We start from the raw sequence: 21,136 nt of genomic DNA on the forward strand, positions 1-21,136 counted from the left end.
ACACCCGAGCCCCAGTGCCTGGGGCTGAAACCGATGCCCTAGGCAGTGGGGCTCCGGCTTTGGCCCCCCAGTAGGGTGACCAGATGTCCCGATTTTATAGGGACAGTCCCAATTCTTGGGCCTTTTTCTTATATAGGTTCCTATTACCCCCGCATCCCTGTCCTGATTTTTCACATTTGCGCCTGGTCACTCTACCCCCCAGCCCCGGGTAGCAGGGCTTGTGTAGGCTCAGACTTCGGCACCCCCTACTGAGGTCATGTAGTAATTTTTGTTGGCAGAAGGGGGTAGCGGTGCAATGAAGTTTGAGAACCTCTGAGGGGATTGCCTAATGGAGAGGACCATTAGTGCAGATTTCATTGCACATGAATTTAAATAAAGTAATGTACTAATTTAAATGAATTTGAACGTAAATAAAGTAATTCTGCTCTCAGGACTGTGAAGTCAAAGGTTGTTATACCTGCAAAACTCTCGACAGAACTGGGCTCTGGATGTTTATTTTCATAATATCCTTCCATGGATATTGGTGCAGATTTGGCTCCCTCATTGTCATTTTATATGAGAAATAAAAACTGAATTGTTAACAGCTTCATGCTCCATTTTATTCATTATTTAAAAAATAAAATAGGTGGCTGATCAGCCTGCCCAACTGCATCTCTTTTGCTTCATGTTATGTTTCCATATCATTTTGCCCAAGAATCCTTGCTCTTCTTGCCTAGTGGAGCTCATCCTTAGTGCGGATTTTAATACACTCATCTCTGTTTTTTCTTTAGCACCTATGTGCTGAACACATAATTTATATCCATAGACCACTGCCCAGAGCAAATTCTGCTCTTTGCCTGCCACTGTATTGAGAGTTTCTCTAGGCTTCCCTCCTGTCCCACCTTCATGACAGTGTTTCTCTGTTATGGCTGGAAGGTTGTGGGAGGACATCTGCAGCAAGTTACTCTTAATGAGTGTGAAACTCGCTTCTACCAGAATAATATAATAGATTCCAAGGCCAGAAGGGACCATCGTGATCATCTTGTCTGGCCTTCTGTATAACACAGGCCATAGAACTTCCTCAAAATAATTTCTAGAACGTATCTTTTTAAAACACATCCAAACTTGATTTAAAAATGATCAGTGATAGAGAATCCACCATGATCCTTGGTAAATTGTTCCAGTAGTTAATTTCTTTCACTGTTAAAAACCTACTCCTTATTTCCAACCTGAACTTGTCTAGCTTCAACTTCCAGCCAATGGATTGTGTTAGACCTTTCTCTGCTAAATTGAAGACTCATTATTAAATATTTGTTCCCCATGTAGATACTTATACCACTTCAGTGAGTCTCTGCGTGGCCACAACATTGCTGGCCCCTGCTTGCAGGAGTGACTCTTACCAAATGTTCTGGCATACCTAGAAAAAGTGAACGCATGTCAGTAGCCCAGGCAACTTTCTTGTTCCAATGCCTTCTGACAGTTCAAACTTAAGGCTTCTTAATAAATATAGAGGTCAAGTAAACATTTCACAACCTGCCAAAAGGCACTGGCAGGGAGGGGGCAACTCATGCATAAACTCAACCAAAACAGAATTCAGCTTGAGCTCTGGATGTGAGATTCAGCGGTGATTATTAGTTTAGTGTGACAAAGACAAGTGGAAACGTCTGGCCGATTCTGTATAAAACAACAACTCTTTGCACTTATATTCCCTCAGTGATCTCAATGCACTTTAGAAAGGTGGGTAAATTATATTATCCAGTAGGGCCAGAAGCAGCCAAATCTGGGACTCAGTGAGGGGGGCAAAATGGGGCCCAGCCAGGACTACCTCTTCCCTGGACCCAAAAATGTGTAGGAGAGACCTCACCACAACTCTGGGAACACTAGACCTCTCTTCCCCTGCCCTCCACCATACAGCCCTGGGGAAGAACTGCAGAGAGCAGCCAGCCAGAGACCATCTGCTAAGAGCAGAAACAGCCAAAGCTGGGAGCTCTGGACATTCCAGTCAAAACTGGAGAAAGTTCTGGTTTTCTTTGCCCTGTGCTGACGGGAAGTAAATTCTAACCCTCTCCCCACCACCCAGTCTCTCTACCTCAACTTCACTCCTCCACTGCCCTGCCCCCTTCACCCCACTTCCCTTCCCTAACCTCTTAAGGTCAGACCCAGGCAGTGGGTGCCCTGAGAGACCAAGCTGTCACTTGACCCACAACATTCACACTTTTCAGAGTAGCAGCCGTGTTAGTCTGTATCCGCAAAAAGAACAGGAGTACTTGTGGCACCTTAGAGACTAACAAATTTATTTCAGCATGAGCTTTCATGAGCTACAACTCACTTCTTCGGATGCATAGAATGGAACACACAGACAGGAGATATTTATACATACAGAGAACATGAAAAGGTGGAAGTATGCATACCAACAGGAAGAGTCTAATCAGTTGAGATGAGCTATCATCAGCAGGAGAAAAAAAACTTTAAGTGATAATTAAGATGACCCATAGAAGGTATGAGGAGAACTTAACATAGGGAAATAGATTCAATTAGTGTAATGACCTAACCATTCCCGGTCTCTGTTTAGGCCTGAGTTAATTGTGTCTAATTTGCATATTAATTCAAGTTCAGCAGTCTCTCTTTGGAGTCTGTTTTTGAAGTTTTTTTGTTGCAAAATTGCCACCTTCAAGTCTGTCACTGAGTGGTTAGAGAGGTTGAAGTGTTCTCCCACTGGTTTTTGAATGTTATGATTCCTGATGTCAGATTTGTGTCCATTTATTCTTTTGCGTAGAGACTGTCCGGTTTGGCCAATGTACATGGCAGTGGGGCATTGCTGGCACATGATGGCATATATCACGTTGGTAGATGTGCAGGTGAACGAGCCCCTGATGGCGTGGCTGATGTGATTAGGTCCTATGATGGTGTCACTTGAATAGATATGTGGACAGAGCTGGCATCGGGCTTTGTTGCAAGGATAGGTTCCTGGGTTAGTGTTTATGTTGTATGGTGTGCAGTTGCTGGTGAGTATTTGCTTCAGGTTGGGAGGCTGTCTATAAGCGAGGACTGGCCTGTCTCCCAAGATCTGCGAGAGTGAGGGATCATCTTTAAAGATAGGTTGTAGATCTTTGATGATGCACTGGAGAGGTTTTAGTTGGGGGCTGTAGGTGATGGCTAGTGGTGTTCTGTTATTTTCTTTGTTGGGCCTGTCCTGTAGTAGGTGGCTTCTGGGTACTCTTCTGGCTCTGTCAATCTGTTTTCACACTGCTATTTTTAGTCCTGAAGTAGGCCCTGAAGCCAAGGGATTGAAGGCAAAGGGGTATCCTCTTTCAGCACTGAGAGACAAGAGGAAAAGACTCCAGGAGCTGTGGCCTAAGGTGAGCAGAGGAACTGCTTTTTGTTTGATATTTTTCACAAGTGTTATGTTGAAGAATAGAACTATGCCCCAAAAGAGACTTGGGCATAGCAGTGAGGCTTTCCTGGGCTGCAGAAACAGGCTAGCAAGCTCTACAAATGGGTATCAGTGATACCAGCAAAAGCATTTATTTGCTGGTATTAAGTGCGTCTACAGTGGGAGCGTTTGTCAGCATAGCTATAACAGAATAGCTATAATGACAAACCTTTTCTAGTGTAGAGCTGCCTTTATATTTTTATTTAAAGAAAGCTACCACAGAGTTCACACAAAGAAGAATCAAAATGAAACACCACCTCGTTTTGATCCATATGCATTGTAAATGTCATCTCTTTTCTCTGGGGTACATAATATTTAGACACTGCTACTACAGTGGAAGATGTCTTTCCATAAGAGGGCTTATTGCTGATCCCATTTTGAAAGCTGTATTTGCTTTCCATAAAATCCCCAGACCTGAATAATTAAAAACAGCTTCGATCTCTGTACTTTTGAAATATTATAAAGACCCCAATGATTGCAGCTTATGCATGCCCTTATCATTGCTAAATGAATCCTGACACTAACATTTTGGCAAAGATTAAGATTTAGATTTAGTAAGGTCATTGCTAGAATTTGCCAACTCAGATCAAAATAGTTTCATCCCTGATCAATTAACTAATTTTAATTTATGTACCACAGTCTTTTTTGCCTTTGGGCAGCAAATGAAGTCTATTACATATTGTGACAGTGAACGCAGCAAAAATTTTGATGTGGGTGGCTGGGATGTCTTTTCAACACTTGAACTTTGGATATAATTTTATGAGTTGATTTTCCAGATTCATTTACCACATCATGATCTCCTTGCCTGGGGAAGAAAATAGTTCAGAATTCTTCCTGGTTTAAATTAGTCTGGGGTTTTAGACAAAAGCAACCTATTACCAAGACCTGTGCTTCTGTTCTATATAATAACCTCTTTTGGACACAGTATAAAAGGTGTCTGAATTCTATTGCTGTTTGTGTTCTGCTGTTTTACATTTTAAAAATATACAGAAATAGCCTGAATTCCTCACTCATAACTTAAGCAAAAGGGGATAAGAACTTCAGAATATGCGGCACAGCTTTTAACCACGGAGACAATATAAACAGGTACCAAGTGAGAACAGGAATAAAAGGGTACACACTGTCAGTTGTATGTAAATTAGGAAGTCTTTCAATGGTGCACTCATATTAGTCAATGGTATGTCATAGTGTAATTGAAAATGAGAGAGGGAGAAGATGGTCTTGTGCAGGGGCAGCTCTAGCCATTTTGCCGCCCCAAGCAGGGCGGCACGCCGCAGGGGGCGCTCTGCCGGTCGCCGGTCCTGCAGCTCCGGTGGACCTCCCGCAGATGTATCTGCGGAGGGTCCGCTGGTCCCGCGGCTTCGGTGGAGCATCCGCAGGCACGTCTGCGGGAGGTCCACTGGAACCTCCTGCCGCCCTCTCGGCGACCGGCAGAGCGCCCCCCGTGGCATGCCACCCCAAGCACGTGCTTGGCGTGCTGGGGCCTGGAGCCACCCCGGTCTTGTGGGCAAAGCATCAAACTGAGATGCAGGAAACTGGGAGTTCCTGCTCTGCCAGAGACTTCCTGTGTAGAGCTAGGTGGGATTTTAAAAAATGCTCAAAATTGGCCCAACTTTGCTCCCATTGAAGTAAATGGTAAAATTCCCATCGACTTCAATAGTAGCCAAGTTAGGTTACAAAGCTGAATGCCTTTGAAAATCCCATCCTTATCCTCATTTTACAGATGGGGAGCTGAGACACCGAGAGATTAGCAGTACTTTGCTACTTCCAAGAGGCATCATGAGGGTAGTTTCATTAAATGTATGTGAATTACTCTGGCTCTCTGGTAACAAAAGCCTAAGCATAAGGTAGGTGATGTCCTACTGCATATTTTATTTTCTGGTGGAGAATCTTTTCTTCATTATTCTTTTAAAAAAGACATGAATGCAATACAAAAATAAAAAAACAAATTAAAAGAGAAGAGTTGCTAATAAAATAATAAAACAACATATGACCTCAGAAAGAGTGATGGAAGGAAATCCATGCCTCATACAGTGTAAAAGGAAAGGAGTAGGAAACAAGGGATCCCACAATCCTAGCGGATATTCACATTCAGCTATGGTCAGGAGCAGGGAGGGAAGGTGGCAGGAAAAAAATAGCAGAAAAAAGGCAATGAGAGGTCTGGTTGCATGGTAGGCTGTGAAGAAGCTGCAATACCAGTCTAGCACTTACCTAAAAACAAGACCAGCCAGATCAGGTCAAAGCCATGCTGCTAAAGAAAAAGAGGTGAGGGGTCTGATCTGCAAAGCCATTTCCTCTCTGGAAGCTGAGGGCCTGCAGGATTGTGCTTTCATTTGCTTTGATGATCTCTGAGAGACTTCTCTGGAGATTCCCTATCAACTGTGAGTTTTTGTTTTTTTTAGCCTTTTATTTCCCTAGATCTTTCCTATCTTCTTCTTTCTGTCCTCTTGTGATTTTCCACTTCCTCCTTCCCCATAGCTTAGGCTCTAATGAAAAATTAAGAACAGGAGTCACTAAATTGAGAAGACAGCTTTATGCTCCCAGAATAGGAGACGAATACAGAGGGGCCATTGGGTCACCCTTTATTCATCCTGTCTTTCACTTGTTTCTTCGCTTCCTCACAGACAGTGCTGTAATGAACTGACTTTGTACATAATACAGATTATGCCAAAAAACACTGACTTTGAATATGTGATTTTACTCTCTAAATGCTGGCCCAAAAAACAGAGGGGGAAAGACTTACTACCATCAAAAGGAAAAGGCCAAATTATGATATTTAGCTACCGGCCCAAGTAGGGCAGCTGTGAAATTGCTCCATCTCCTGGGCAGCCCACTGAGGCTGTTAATGGGTGGCCATTTCCCAGGCACCCCTCATGGCCTGGGGTGGCTCTGCAGCAACCTACCTGAGTTTTCCTTTCTGACAAAGCTCCTCAAACTCATCACCCAGTATATATCATTTTAAAACATTCCCCTTCTGGAGAGGGATTCAATTTGTTTAGTCTATATGTACTTTACCCCGCTGGTCATCAAACATTTCTGTCTCCTTCAATCAGGAGCCCCAAGCTCTCCTTCCCAGAGCTGGGTTCAGTTCAGTCTCTCTCTTTCCTTGGACTAGGAGTCCCCAGCCCTCCTTCCTAGAATTTCATTATAATCCAAACAGCCCCCTTATTCCCTGCAGCACTCACCTACAACTGCTTCCTCAACCCAGCTACAACTTCCCCCTCCCATTTCTTGTTCCGCTCAGGTTCTTCAGAGAAGCCAGCTGCCCTCACTCAGGATGTTAATGAGGCATTGGTGGTCTGGACCAGTTCCCTCTTAAAAGACCAATTCACCCTGTGACAGAGGAATTATTCCTGAAAGAGAGACAATCTATTCCTAAGTAGCTCAGTGTGAAAGGGGACCATACAAGATGCTTCAGCCTTTAATATGATCTTTCTGATGGGACCAGCCCACTTTATGGGCTGTAGGAGGGTTGGTGAGTGGCATGGCATTATTGCCTCCCTTCGGGCTTGGGGGGCCCTCTGCTCTCAAGGCTGTCCTGAGGGAACGCTCCTCATGAAAAGGGTAAGGGGTTCCACACACTTCCCCCAGGCTCAGTGCACCTGAATAAGGGTCTTCACAAACTGGCCCTTAAAGAGAAGTCCTTTAGCTCATGTAGCAGAAGCCTGTGTTTCTGAAGGAGTATCATTCTGGCACAACTAACTGGATTTGCGTCGAAACTGATTTTTGTTTTGAGGAATCATCTCTGTCTATTGTAGTGGGTGATACTACAGCAAGATCTTCAAGGCTCACTGAGCATGGAGAGGAATTAAGGGTTCTACAATACAGAAAAGTGACAGGAAGAATTAAAAAAAAAAAACCCTTACCAAACCCCTTCAGAAACATTAAATGAAAGCAGACGGGGAGAAAAAAGGCAAATTGTGATGAGAATACAAAGAATAGGCTTAAGTGGCCAGAAGAAATGTGCCTGAGAATATATAAGTGGTAACATATGATCATTTCGTGGCTATCAAAATGCATGTTAGTTTGAGTGCTTTATAAAATATTGAAGTGTAGACACAAGTTACCTTTCAAGCTGGCAGCCCAGAGTGTGATTTTTTTTTTTTTACATGCTGCATTACACCAACTCATAATAACAAGATGATGTTGCCATAGGAAACAATGCCAACTGGAAGAGATAATAACTTGTAACAGATCTCAGTAGCATTATCTCTCAATAACATGGAAGATAAAACAGTACCATCAAATAGCCAAGGTAGGGAATGCTAACTCAATTCTACAGCAATTCCACAGTCTAGGGGTTTCAGGACTATTTCAATATGATTCCTCAAATCTGTTGAATCAAATGGACAAATTCAGACCCGGTGTAAATGGGTGCCACTTCACTAACCTCTACATACTGGACAGATTTAGGAGGGAGACATGAAAAAATGGATGTTCTTATCATATCTCTCACCTAAGAACCTAAACTGTACTCACAACTTGGTACTCCTCCCTTTCACAGCAGAGAGGAATAAAAAAAAAATCACTATTGATCAGACACGGAAACCTAGATTTTTAAAAGGGAACAAAATTATTTTGATTTCTTCAACTTTGTATGCCTAAGTGGAGAGGCTTTTAAGAGACTTGATTTTCACAAGAGCTAAATGTCCAGCCTCTGAAATTGAGGCCATTTTAAGTTGTCTAAAGTTGGGTACCCACAAACAAAGGCACCAAAAAAAAGTGTAGTCAATTTGAAATCTAGGTTGTAAGTTTTATTTGAAAACTAGAAAATAATTGTATTATCCATCTTCCCCAGCCCCATATGTGCTGGGTACTGTATATCATCTAGTGAAGCAGGATGAGCTGCATTTTGAAAGTAGCTGACAAGACTAGTAAAGGCACACTTGCATACATATACACAGAAAGGCAGAGCGGGAGGTGATTGACAAACACATGTGAGGGAAAGGGAGGTATATTCTCCTAAATTTGGTACACAGAGATAACACATTCTGGCTTACAGATTGAAAAATAAATTTAAAAACACATATGGTAGTAAGTACAATAGAATCTGTATAATATTTGTGTCCTAGATGTAAACAGTGTGTTTAGTGGTCTGAGCAGCAAAATAGGCATAAGGAGACATTGGTTCTCTTCCTGGCTTTGACTTTGAGTCGCTGTGTACCCCTAGGTAAGGCTCAAATGACCTGAACCTGCAAACCTCCTACAAGTGGAACACTCAATGATGTCAACGGTAGGAGGAGGGAAGGCCAAAGGAGCCTGGGACGCTCCAGACACTGAGCGAGATCTCGCCTGGGCGGGCATCTGCGGCCGTGGTGCCAATTGACACCACTGCCTCTGCAACGGTGTGCCGTGCCACTGACTGACTTGGGGTCCGGGCGGCGCAGTTTGTTCTCACTGAGCCACACGACTTGGAGACGGGTGGCTGGGTGCCGATGTTGAGGTCACCGTCGACAATACGATACTGTAGGAGCAGCGAGAGTAATGGTGCCTGCGACGGTGCCTTCCGCGTGACCGGGACCTCGACAATGAGGATCCATACCCATCCAAGGTGCTGTTCCTGTACTCGTCCCGGCAGCCAGAGCTATGATGCGCCAGTGCCGGTGGACTGTGAGGAGTCTCACGTGCGATGTCTGGTAGAGCGGGAACTCGAGTTGGAGCGTCAACGATGGTGGTGTTGGGATCAGCTACGGTAGCTGCAACGCAAGGAAGAGCGTCAGTGGCACCTGTCCCGGTGCCTGTGTCCCTGGTCGTGAGGTGTGGAGGAGCCCCAAGGTTCCTGTGCAGGCGGTGAGCTGGTCAGCCTGAGTGGAGTAGAGGGCTGGTGCGACCTGCGGGAAGACTGTGTCGAGCGAGGCAGCGAGTGGTCCTCGGAGCGGGGACTGTGCCATGTCGGGGAGGTCTGTTGTGCTCCCAGGGGCAGCTTCCCTCAAGATCAGGGGCCCATCTCGGGTGGTGCCCTGGGTAACGGGAGGGTTAGGATGTCACATGCAGCCTGTGCGGCCTCCGATGTCGACAGCATTCTCACTGTAGGGGAGGCACGTGTGGACGGGACCGGACTGCTCCACTCAATGCGATTCAGAGGCCTGAGTCCCGAGGGGGATCGCGGGCTGCCCAGCTCAGGTCCGGCCTCACCGCTTTCCTTCTCTCATGCCGCTGAGTCTTCCCTTGTTTCTTGGAGGGGGAGCAGTGCCAGCTAGTGGAGGGGACTTCACTCTGCACCGAGGACGCAGTGCCGGGCGCCGAGTCCGTTTGGTGTGCCGGTGCCGGGGCCAGCGCTGATTCCAATAGGAAAGCACAAAGTCTAATGTCCCTCTCCTTCTTAGTCCATGGCTTGAATGATCCACAGATCCTGCAGCGCTCACTTACATGAGTTTCGCCCAAGCAGCAGAGACACTGAGTATGCGGGTCGCTTCTTGGCATAGAACTGCGACAGGAGTCGCATGACTTGTAGCCTGGGGCACAGGGCATGCCCTGAGCCCAGTCAACTAACTTGAGAAACTATTCAACTATTGGAACAACTGTACTACTAAGGCTAACTGGAGAAGCTGCAGCAAGGCTGTAGCATGAAGTTCCGACTACCTTCACTGGCAGCAAGAAGGAACTGAGGGTGGGGGGGAAGTGCATGGCTCCCCTTATAGTGCGATATAGAGGTGCCACTTCAGGGGTCGCAGCGGCGCTCCCCCCATACAGGTACTGCTAAGGGAAAAACTTCCAGCACTGGTGCATGTGGCGAGCATGCACACCTACTGTGGAATACACCTGAGCAATCACTCAAAGAAGAATTGTGATTTTTCTTTTCTAACAGGTGGAAGTGAATACTTCCAGTATATTCCCTTGGTTTCATTAAATAAGTATTTCCAGTATGACTGCAGTATTGTTCTAAAGTACAATATATTGCATTAGATTTACAGCTAGTTAAAATGGAATTTATTTGTTTTGCAGTTTGTGACATAGGCAGCCTTGCTTATAAAAACAATTTTAGTCAAAATCATGGCATCCAAATATTATCTATGCTAAGGTCTGAGATATTCTTTGTCCTTAAGGAGACTAGCTTTTGGATTCTTAATCTACCAAGTCTTCAGATTTCATTGCTAATTAACTGGCATTAAGTATTAGAGATTTTCTTTGTTGTAGGGTTGAATTATTATAGGGATAATTATTCAATATTTCATTATCCATCCTGTACATAATCCATTTAACACAAACTAAATTGCATCCAGACTGCACTACGAGAGCAAGTCTTAGTGCTTGTGAAGAGCATAGAACGGATAGCTCTGGAGACAAAATGTGCATAGGAAGTAGCCAGGGCTGGCTCCAGGGGTTTTGCCGCCCCAAGCAGCCAAAAAAAAAAAAGTGGCAATTCAGCGGGAGGTCCTTCGCTCCGAGCGGGAGTGAGGGACCCTCCGCCGAATTGCTGCCGAATACCTGAAAGTGCCGCCCCGCTCCGGAGTGCTATTTCCTTGCTAACAGTGCTCACCTTTAAAGTATCCCTCCTGGAATCTGAGTTAGCATCCACTGAAATGAATGGAGAAGTTTTCACCTGGGAGTAATTTTTCCAGGCTCTCTGCAAATTCAGGCTGCTTCTCTGCATCAGTTGAACTTCTTGTTTTGAAGTTTTTCTTTGCAACCATAACAGATAGAAACTTACTTTTAAAAAATAAAATAAAAGCTGCCGCTCTTGAGAACAACTACGAGATCTGTCCAGACTCCCTTCCCCCTTACTGGGGGTACAACCCACACTTCAGGAAACAATGCTGTACATAATAGTCTGTTTTAGCAAAAGTCTGTATATTTAAAGATGCGATTTTCTGGGTAACCTACCTGGTGTTTGGTATTTCAGTCCTGACACTCAAGATGGTTCATATAACCAGTGTAGAGTGAAGGCGCCATAGAGTCAAGGAGGCTCATCGAAATCCTGTCCCACTTGCAACAGGGACTCCAGAAGGGAAAATGGCCTGAAAGCCTTCTCATTGAAGTAATGGTTTTGATCCCAATTGCCAGAGCAACAAAAAAGTAATTTCTTTGCAAAATACAAAATCGAGGCCAGGAAAGGTCACCAGAGACCTTTTGAATAAATCAGAAAACAGGTACTCCCCCGCCAGAGTATGAAGAACAAAAGGCTGAGGAAAAGCAGCACTGAAGTTTGGGAAAGTCAGAGAGGGAGTTTGAAAGGGGAAGAGTGTGCCCAGCCAGAGCTCTTATCCTTGGCAAAATCCTGAGCCTGCTGCTAATACAAGGCCATGCATAAGCGGCAACTCCAGGGCTGGAGCACCCATGGAAAAAAATAGTGGGTGCTCAGCATCCACCAGCAGCCCCATGGATCAGCTCTTCTTCCTCCCACCACAGTGCCTCCCGTCCACCGGCTGGCCCCAGTCAGCTCCTTCCCCTCCGTTCCAATGCCTCCCACCTGCTGGCGGGCCCCAATCAGCTCCTCCAGTCCCTCCCAGCACTTCCCACCTGCTGTAGATCAGCTGTTCAGCAGCGTGCAGGAGGCGGGGCGGGGGAATGCTGGGGGAAGGGGCGGAATTGGGTGGGAAGAGGCAGGGCAGGGGTGAAGCAGGAAGAGGCAGGGTGGAAGTGGGGCCTTGGGGGAATGGGTGGAGTGGGGGCAGGGCCTGGGGCAGGATGGGGGTCGAGCAGCCCAGGGAAATGAGGAAGCCGGCACCTATAAGACCACGTATGTTGCCTGTAAGGACTTCATGGAAAATGCCAGGGCAGAGACGAAGAGAGATGAGACACTTATCAGGACAGAAGCACTGCCTGAATCAGCCTGCCTCAGAAACATCTCAGTTCCAGACTCCACCAAGGGCCAAGGAAACAGTAGTCTCGAGAATCACAGTAATGTAGGGCTGGAAAGGAACTCAAGAGGTCATCTGGTCCAGTCCCCTGCACTGAGCCAGGATTAAGTACACCTAGACCATCTCTGACAGGTGTTTGTCTAACCTGTTCTTAAAAACCTCCAAGTGAGGAAGACAAGCAGAATTTGGTCCCTAGAGACTAATTCTGCTGTTGCGATATGTGCATAAGGCTTATTGATTTCAATGAGAGTTACATGTGGGGAACAGTTACAGAGTCAGGCCTTGAAAACAAATGATGCAGCACAAATCCTGTACCCCTTTCTTTAATCGTCCTTTCTCCCCCGGTTATATCTTGGGCAAATATTCATAACTCCAACCTCTGACAAGTCGGCTTCTAGAAGAGATATTTCTAATCTTTTTACTCAAACTTCCTCTACTGGGACCCCAAAAATAACTACAGAGGCTGCTCCGAAGCCCATTGACTGCAATAGGATTTGGCTCAGGGCCATAAAATTACATATTTCGATGCATTATAACTGAGACATTAACCCCTGAGAGATAGTGCTATCCTGGTGAAACTCGCTTTACAGCCACGTTGTCTTTCCTCTGTAAGAAATATGTTAAGTAAATGTGGGAAAGAGAGTTGGGCCTCAGCTTGATCCAAATATTTGTTGATATGAAATATAGCGACGCAGGGCTGAATTTGTACTGAAAGAGGTGCTAGGGCTCAAGCAACTTTTTTTTTTTAAACTTTCATAACTGACGCATCAAGCCGGACGCCAGAGGTGCCAGGGCTATGAACTGCCAAACCTAGAGGTGCAGGGGCTCAGCCCTGCCACAAATTAAGCATTGTAGTGATGACTTCCCAAGTCACACTGCATAAAAAGAATTACTTTTGCTGGATGCAGTGTGATTATCGCTAGCCAGTTGACAACAGGCCATGTAAATTACAAAGTATACCTTAGTGCATGAAATCAAATCAAGGAATAGAGATCTGAATAATAAAATAACCCATTAAGAGGATACATTTCGAATGTGCCAGGCTGCATTACACTACTGCAATCCGAACTTTAATACAGCCAGTTTCATGTACATTTTAGTTCTCCAGAGTCCTGGTGGACAATGGATCTTAAACAATTAACCTTTTGCTCTCTTTTCTTAAACATTCTCTTCTCTTCTTTCCTTTCCTCACACTTTCTGCTCCTCTGTGTCTTTTCTCTCTTTCTATTCTCTACATTTACTCAGTTTTATCATCCCCACATACTTTTTATGTAATGACCCCCTGAGATGACTGAATGCTCTCATGTGTTTCCTCAAAGTGATGATCAAGTAGGAAACCCATGCTCCCTGGATCTACATGGATTGATAACAGTAACACTTACTTTCAGATGCCTATAACCCAGCCATACAGCAAGCAAACAAACAAAAAAATCCCGTGATTCAGACATGGATCATGAAGTTCTTAGCTCTGGAATTTATTTTCTTCTAATAAAGAAATTCTTATGCAAAGCGCCAGATTCTGAACTAGTATAAATCAACAATCTACACCAGCAAAGGATTAGGTCCAAAATCTTTTTACTCATTTATATTATATTCAAGTGCAGGAAGTACAATAAGGAGCACAAAAGTCCACTAATTTCAACTGCTTTATTCTTCTTTTGTAATTTGAGTTGTGCAAATCTTTACATAGCCTATGACTGGCCTTTTGGTGTTTAAAAAAACCCACAAACCAAAACAGTTTAAAGCAGGTGAGATAGGAAGGATGTTCAAATTTTGAGGTGTGGCAAATACCCGGTGCACGCCTATTAACATGAACTCACCAAAATGAATGCAGGTGCCTTGATTGTTTATGCAGTGAACACATTTTCATAATTACACCCAAATCCTAATAAATCTCCACAGAACCACCATTGTGATAATAAGCCCCAAGAAGCTGCCCCAATATCATGCCAAAAATATTGCGGTAAGCAAAACAAAAGAAACAAAATCTCAGGAATCTCACTCACATAACACCATTACTCCAACTTGCAGCCACCACAGCAAAAACAGTTAAGGCTGAAACTGCATCTTTTACTAATCCTGTTAAAGCTGCATATGATATGACTCTGTAAGGAATATATTGAGTGATTTTTCATAACATATGTTTCAAATATACAGGCACAACTAGGATGCTGTTCTACTGCTGTTTCTACTAAGACTCTCGGTTGGAGTCAGGGTCCCAGCTGATAATATGTCAGGGAAGAAGACTGCAAAGGCAGAAAATTGCCACAGCCTCCCTTCCACTAGGGGAGGTGTAAAGAGCCAGAATTTTCCCCAAATTGGATTGTGCTAACTGAGAAAGGGCATCTCTGATTCAGTGCATACCCCCATTGCTGCTTTTGCCAGTGAGATTTATGGAGCCCTGATCATAACTGAAAGAACAGAAACCCAAGGAGAGTTGCTGGTGGTGACGTTGCCTGCCTTATATACCAGTAGGGTGCCCTGGTGCAGGGAGATGGAATTTACCCCTTCTGTGCCAGCACTAGTGAGTCTGGCCATCTGAATTTCTCCTGCCTTTGTGGGTTTAAAACTCTTAAGATTACCTGAACTCAATTTTTGGTGTGCTCTGATATACAAGGAAAAACAAACAGTAGGCCTGATTCTGAACATCTTGATCCAGAAGCCAATGGGAGTTATGCCTAAGCAAAGAATTCAGGATTTGACCCAGACAAAAAAATCAAGTGGTTGGCTGTTCTTAGCACTACTGAACTATTAGTCAAACCAGTGGTCTCCCATGCAGGTCCTGTTCCACTCCAAACCACAGTTCCAGCACCACTCAAATCTGCACTGAGCTTGAGGACATTTCATGTGCATGCAGCCACCTGCAAAAAAAGCAAAGACGACAGAACTGTCTTTAGGGCTTAGCAAACAATGTAAGGCGAATGTGTATAAGCCTGTTAACCCATGGTCCTTGAAATTCATTTCTAAGTAGTAGATTATGCCCATTAAGCTCATCTATGGAGTAAGGGGCGGTGCAGAACTGCTGAATCCCTTCCTGGAGCTCTCCAATACCTGTCACTATACCCCTTTACTAGATGTGGCTTGTTCCTCTCTGCAAGCTGGTCATGCTCCACAGCTTGGAGTAAGGACTGCAGCTCTGCCTGACCCTTAAAGACACTGTGCAAGGTATTGAGGAGGAGAGAAGGATTCTTGTACCCTCCTCAACTAATCATGTAAGGACTAAGTGAAATCTGGTCCTTCAAAATAGCTCACGACTAGATGGGGAGCTGATAAGAGTGGATCAAAATTCAGTTCTTAACCAGAGTTTGGATTTAACAGCTGTGAAATTGCTAACAGAATACATCCAGATATCCAAATTTTAGTGATGGATTGATATTTATCTCAAAATGGCACTAGTGGTTAAAGCTGAATGCCATTCTTTATATCTGGAGGATTCTTTTAATCATGCTGGTATATTTCCTATGTTTTTTGTTGTTAAGTGTTTTGCATTCGCCAGCACTTTGAGTAACTTAATCTCCATGTCCCTGCCTTTAATCATGTTTTTTTTTAAATGGCTATACATTAAAAGTAGCCAACGGTCTTAAAGCAATGCATGTCAAATGGTATTATTTATGTACAATATAAACAAATGCTGAAAATAAAAAAGTCCTGACAATATAACATGATCTCTTTCTTACACTGCAATTGTACACAGATTAAACTCCAGATGGCTAATATAATCTCTTGTAAACACAGAAGATCTAAAGACTATGCAAACTTTGCTATTTCGATGCCTATTGTGTAGATAAGGTATATTACCCTTACTGATGTGACACATTTTAGGACAAATTGGGTATTTAGGATGTCTACAGAGAACTGGATATTTTTATCCTTGTTTATATTTAACACCAAAAAATGTACTAGTATTATTCTTTCAGGACAACCTACAATTCTACAGGCTAATCACCTGTGAGTAGAACTGTACTAAGAATGAACATTTTATTACGTGGAAGATTTCAAAATTCTAAATCTTGTTTTCATGCCGATTCAAAATGAAACCCAAACATTGTGAAATTCTCCACAAAAGAAAATTCCAGAAAAACATTCATTTTGGATTGATCAAAACATTTTGTTCAAATAAAATCAAAACAATTCATTTTTTATTTTCTTATTTTATAATACACAACCACGTAATACAATCTCAAATGAAAAGTCAAAAAGGAAATAAACGTTTGTTCTGACAGTGTCAAAATGGATCTAATTTGTAGGTGGTAGCTTGGATTTTTTTCCCCCAGAAAAGAAATTTTAGAGAAATTGATAGGATTTCTCAATAAGTGTTTTTAATTTCAACCAAACTGCATTTTTGAATGGAAAACTATTCCATCAAACTTTTACTGACCAGCGTTAACAGTGAGGTTTCCACTTGCCAGGTCTGTTTATCCTGCATGTGGGGATTTCCTGATTTCAACACACAGCTGTGTAAGGCTGCGTGTGTAAGTACTATGGGGAGGGATAAACATTGAACAGAGATGATGGACAAAATTAAAAGGGTAGACTAAAGACTCATGGTTTCGTTTAAATAAACTGACAATCTGAAATCGCTGCTGTGGAAGGAAAGAAGACAGTTCAAAGTGTAGACAAGTGAGAGTTGACAGTGCCTAGATGAACATACACTATTTTGATTTTTTTTTCCAGTGTCTGATGGTACTCTATTTTTCTTAGGATTTCTTATCATGCCCATCACTGTAGTATCTAAGCACTTTTGAGATACAGTATTTTAGAACCGTATAATGAGGTTCTTAATGGACTCCAGGGAGTCTTCTGCTCTTCCTCATTCTGAGCTATAAGAGTCGCTGCTTGTGGTGTCTGTCTATCCTCTATGAGTGTTTATATATATATATATATATATATATTGCTATAAATCATCCCAGTTATTAAATAGGAGAGTCTTATCGCACACCTTGAAGATGATCTGGCTCCACATTAGACAAATCTCCTCTGGAAGCTCATTCCATAGCAGAACCTCTGACTCAAAATGCCTTTATGACTTTGTCTAATTAAAATATAACCATGCAAATCATTATTGCTACCACTGTTATATAATTGCAATGAATCTTATACAAAGTATAACCCTTTCTGGCATGTATTAAACAGCTTGCAGGCTGAATGACCCAAAGCCAACCTTTAAAGTCATGTTAGAAAGGTAAGTAAATGGTAATTAGGGCCATTCAATGTTAGATTGGCTAGAACTTTGAAATGCAAACCTATATTGTTAGAACATAGAAGTGTACTAATTGTCTGTGTGTACTCATAAATGTTAGCCATATAAACAGACAGTTCCTGTCTGTCACTATAACTATTAATTCAGAGATCAAAAGAGAATATTAACATGTAGATGAATCTTGGGTGAAATAATGTCATTGTCTATATGCCTCTTTGAAGTTTGTGATAGACTGCCTAATGGATAAATTGCCCTATGTTAATTTGTGTAATTACTGGTGGTGCTTAGGAAACAGAAGGTTAAATCAAAAGCCTTTTGTTTACCCTTTTGTATGGCTGCTAGAAAACAGTATAAAAAAGCTTTGGATTCTGATCCTGTCATCTCAGATATGCTTAAGCTTCATCAGGGGAAGTTTGAGTTGCAAGACAGAGATCCCAGTTATGCTGGAACACTCTGAATATGATATTGGACATTGGACTAAAACCTATGGACTAAATTTTAAAAGAACTCTTTGCAACTACAAAGCTCACCATCTCTGTTATGAATCTGAACCTCAAGAATTGAACTCATGCCTGTATGTATATTGATCTTTTAACCATACTCTCTTTTCTTTTAAAATAAATTTTAGTTTTGTTAATAAGAATTGGCTGTAAGTGTGTATTTGGGTAAGATCTGGAATATTCATTAACCTGGGAGGTAATGTGTCCAATCCTTTGGGATTGGTAGAAACTTTTTTCTTTTATATGATAAATAAGATTTTCATTAATCCTCATCATATCTGATTTGGGTGACTAGGTGTAGGCCTGAGGCTGGGTTACTTTAAGGAAACTGTGTTGTTGATTGCTGAGTAACCAGTGAGGTATACCGAAGCTGTTTTGTGTTGGCTTGGTAAATCTAATTATTGGAATATCCACTAGCTTTGGGGATTGCCTGCCCCATGCTTTGCAGTTCCCCTTAATTGAGTGACCTCAGCAGGCTCCCCTGGCATCCCGGTCACAGCTTTATTTCTCAGCTCACATGCATTTATAAAGCTCATTGTCCCAAAGGGCTGCATCTGTTTTGACAGGTTGTGGATTGAACTGATGGAGCTGGATCTTGACCTGTTGATGGCTTTGCAGATGAAGATCAAGGCCTTCATCTGACCATGGAAGTGGGGCTGGAGCAAGTGGAGGGATCTGAGCACAGAGATGACATGTTCACAGCAGCCAGTCCTGCTGAGGAGGTATCAGATATTTTTTGTAAAGAATTAGACAGATTATTCCATTTTTTAGGAAGACTGATAGGTTTGCTTCTCAGAGGGAGGCACTGATCATTTCTGTTAGCAGTGGACACTGTCATTTTTTGGCTTTCACCAGCCAGTCGGGAAACACCTAATTTGTAGGTGGTAGTTTGGATATTTCTCATTCATATAGTGAAGAGAAATGTAAGAAATTTCTTCTTGCCAGAATGGTTACATTTTCCAGCAAAGTAATTTGAAGCGGAACAAAATAAAGTGTAGAGCTCTGCTGGGATCTCACTTAATTTTTTTTAACATCAATGATTCCTTACATCGATACATGATAAAACAGAATGTGCTAAACAAGGCTGTACTGTTAAAGGATGCATTAGCAGCCTTTTCATTTTGTACCAAGAAAAACTTGACCAAAATAGAAATCTGTAGATTATGGGTAACATTACACTGGGAACAATGGATTGCAAGCAGTCAGCAAATACCAGCACAGAAGCTGGAACGTATTGTACCCGTTATCAGAGGATGAAGCAAGCACAGCACCTTTTTATACTTCATGCCTCAGTTCCAGTACATCTAAGAATTCCTAACTTGCTACTATTTCTTGGGGATTTTGCATTCTAACACACCCCTTGTCCTTGACATGGGTTGGGTTTCAAACAAGGGATAGTTTTGTCCTGTTTATAGCCAGTTTGTGTAACAATTCTCTTTACAATAATGCACAGAAAAAAATACGAGGTCTATTCTCTTCTTGAGCTGAGTGGTGTATGGAAGCAATGTCCATAACCATTCGTGGGAGTAATACAAATATGTTCTTCATGCATCTGGTAGAGAAAAGAACATGTACTTTTCTGCAGATTAAAACGAGATTCTGTTGCACACAGTGGCCATGAGAAGGTCATGACCTCAGCACTGCTCCCAGTGTGGCCAGTAGCTTTATGGTGATGATTTCTGTCTTTTCTACTCCTATTCAAGAGCTGTATTTTTAAGACTAATTTTTAAGGCTCTAAATAATTAAATCCTCTTCTACCTCTTTGCCCTCTTCCTCCCACTGGCTCACAACACTCCTCCAAGTTCTATCCCCCTTTCCCACTCTTGATTTCGTGCTTTCATTCCTGCCACTCTTTGTGCTTGGCTAAGTCTCCCACTTCCCATCTGCCAAGTGTCTTATGTATTCCTTCTTCAAATCCGCTTCTTCCTACTTCCTTTCTAATAATTTCTCCACTCCTCTTCCTATCTGAAGCCTTAGCTTCTTGGGGTCAGCAACATGTCTTACTCTGTGACTGTGAAGTCCTGTATGAATAACTGGTGTAATCAATTAGCAGCAGCAGTAGTAATTAATATTCATATTGTTGCTCCTTTTTTGACCTGAGCAGCTCAGCAAAGTTCAGGGCTCTGGAGATGTTCCTGCTGGAAGCAGAAATTGGTGGAGTCTGGTATTTTCTTTGATGCAATCTTGTTTATTTAAAAAGTAATGTGTCTCTGAGTGCAGAGGTCACCAGGAACAAAAAACAGCAGTCTCTTAACTTACAGCCTCAAGCCTCTGCAGCCAACACTAGACTTAAAGTTCTCACTTTAGCTTTTTCTAGGGTGACACAGCGCTTACTGGCCGTTGTTTGGCTTTCTTCCTCCTCCACTGCCTCCTGCCTTCACTGTTCTTGTCTATTCTGTATTTCTGGGTTCTGCCTGCCTTCCTCCCTCCTGCCCAAAACAAACACCCTCCCCCCACTATTCAGCAAAAACCCTCGCAGCCACACAATCCAAAACTCCTGGGTGGACTTTATCAGGCTTTGTTGTAGGAGCTATGTGGGAAGCGCATGCATGTGAGTCCAATTATCCCCCAACGGCCGCTGCAGGGGGGTGTCTTGCTAGTGGGCCAACACTCAACCCTCCAGCTGAGGCCTCTTGGCCCTTTCTTCTGCTCTCAAGGTCCCAGATAAAACAACAAAACAGCCCCCAGTCAGCAATCAATGTTAGGTGAAGGTATGAAGGAAAAAAACCGTGTAGGCAGTTCCCGTCAGGATCAGGGCCTCTCTTACTTCTCGGGTCCTGGAGTATCATAGTCCACGTCAGAGTTCACTGGGTCTCCAGCGCAAGTTTCAGTCTTTTCCCCCTTTTAGCTTAGGGGATCCGCACCCTCCTTCTACAAGGGCAGGGCCTCTTCAGGCTACCAGCCTTCCCTTCAGGGCTGGAAAAGCTCAACAGCCTGTTCCCTTCCTTAACTATCTCACAATTATTTTTGTAAGTGAAAGGTGTATGCACACATCAATTTCAATGAGGTTTTATATTAACCTACAAGGTTTATCCCAGCTCATAACACTATGTCGTCATTCAGTTAGGTTGTGGTAAATACCTCAGTATAGGTTGCAATACAAATGTTATGAGAAAGAATAGTAACTCTGGAGTAATTCACTTTAATTCTTTGGGATACATCCTGGTCTTGTGCACAGTGGTAAATAATACACGTCCACAGAGTGATGTCTGTTCATCCCTCC

The 21,136-nt window shown here is 43.1% G+C and overlaps 1 protein-coding gene across 3 annotated transcripts in view; it reads right to left on the minus strand.

Moving 5' to 3' along the window:
* Positions 1 to 13,781: 13,781 nt before the first annotated feature.
* PRKN (parkin RBR E3 ubiquitin protein ligase) overlaps positions 13,782 to 21,136 on the minus strand; it is a 1,207,207-nt gene continuing 1,199,852 nt past the window's right edge. For all 3 annotated transcript variants that reach the window (XM_045009067.1, XM_045009066.1, XM_045009069.1), the window contains one exon: positions 13,782 to 15,074. In XM_045009067.1, coding sequence (XP_044865002.1) covers positions 14,965 to 15,074 — 110 coding nt within the window. In that variant the 3' untranslated portion in view covers positions 13,782 to 14,964. The remainder of the gene's footprint in view (positions 15,075 to 21,136) is intronic.

Source organism: Mauremys mutica, chromosome 3 (genome assembly GCF_020497125.1).
Source record: "Mauremys mutica isolate MM-2020 ecotype Southern chromosome 3, ASM2049712v1, whole genome shotgun sequence".
NCBI lineage: Eukaryota > Metazoa > Chordata > Testudines > Geoemydidae > Mauremys > Mauremys mutica.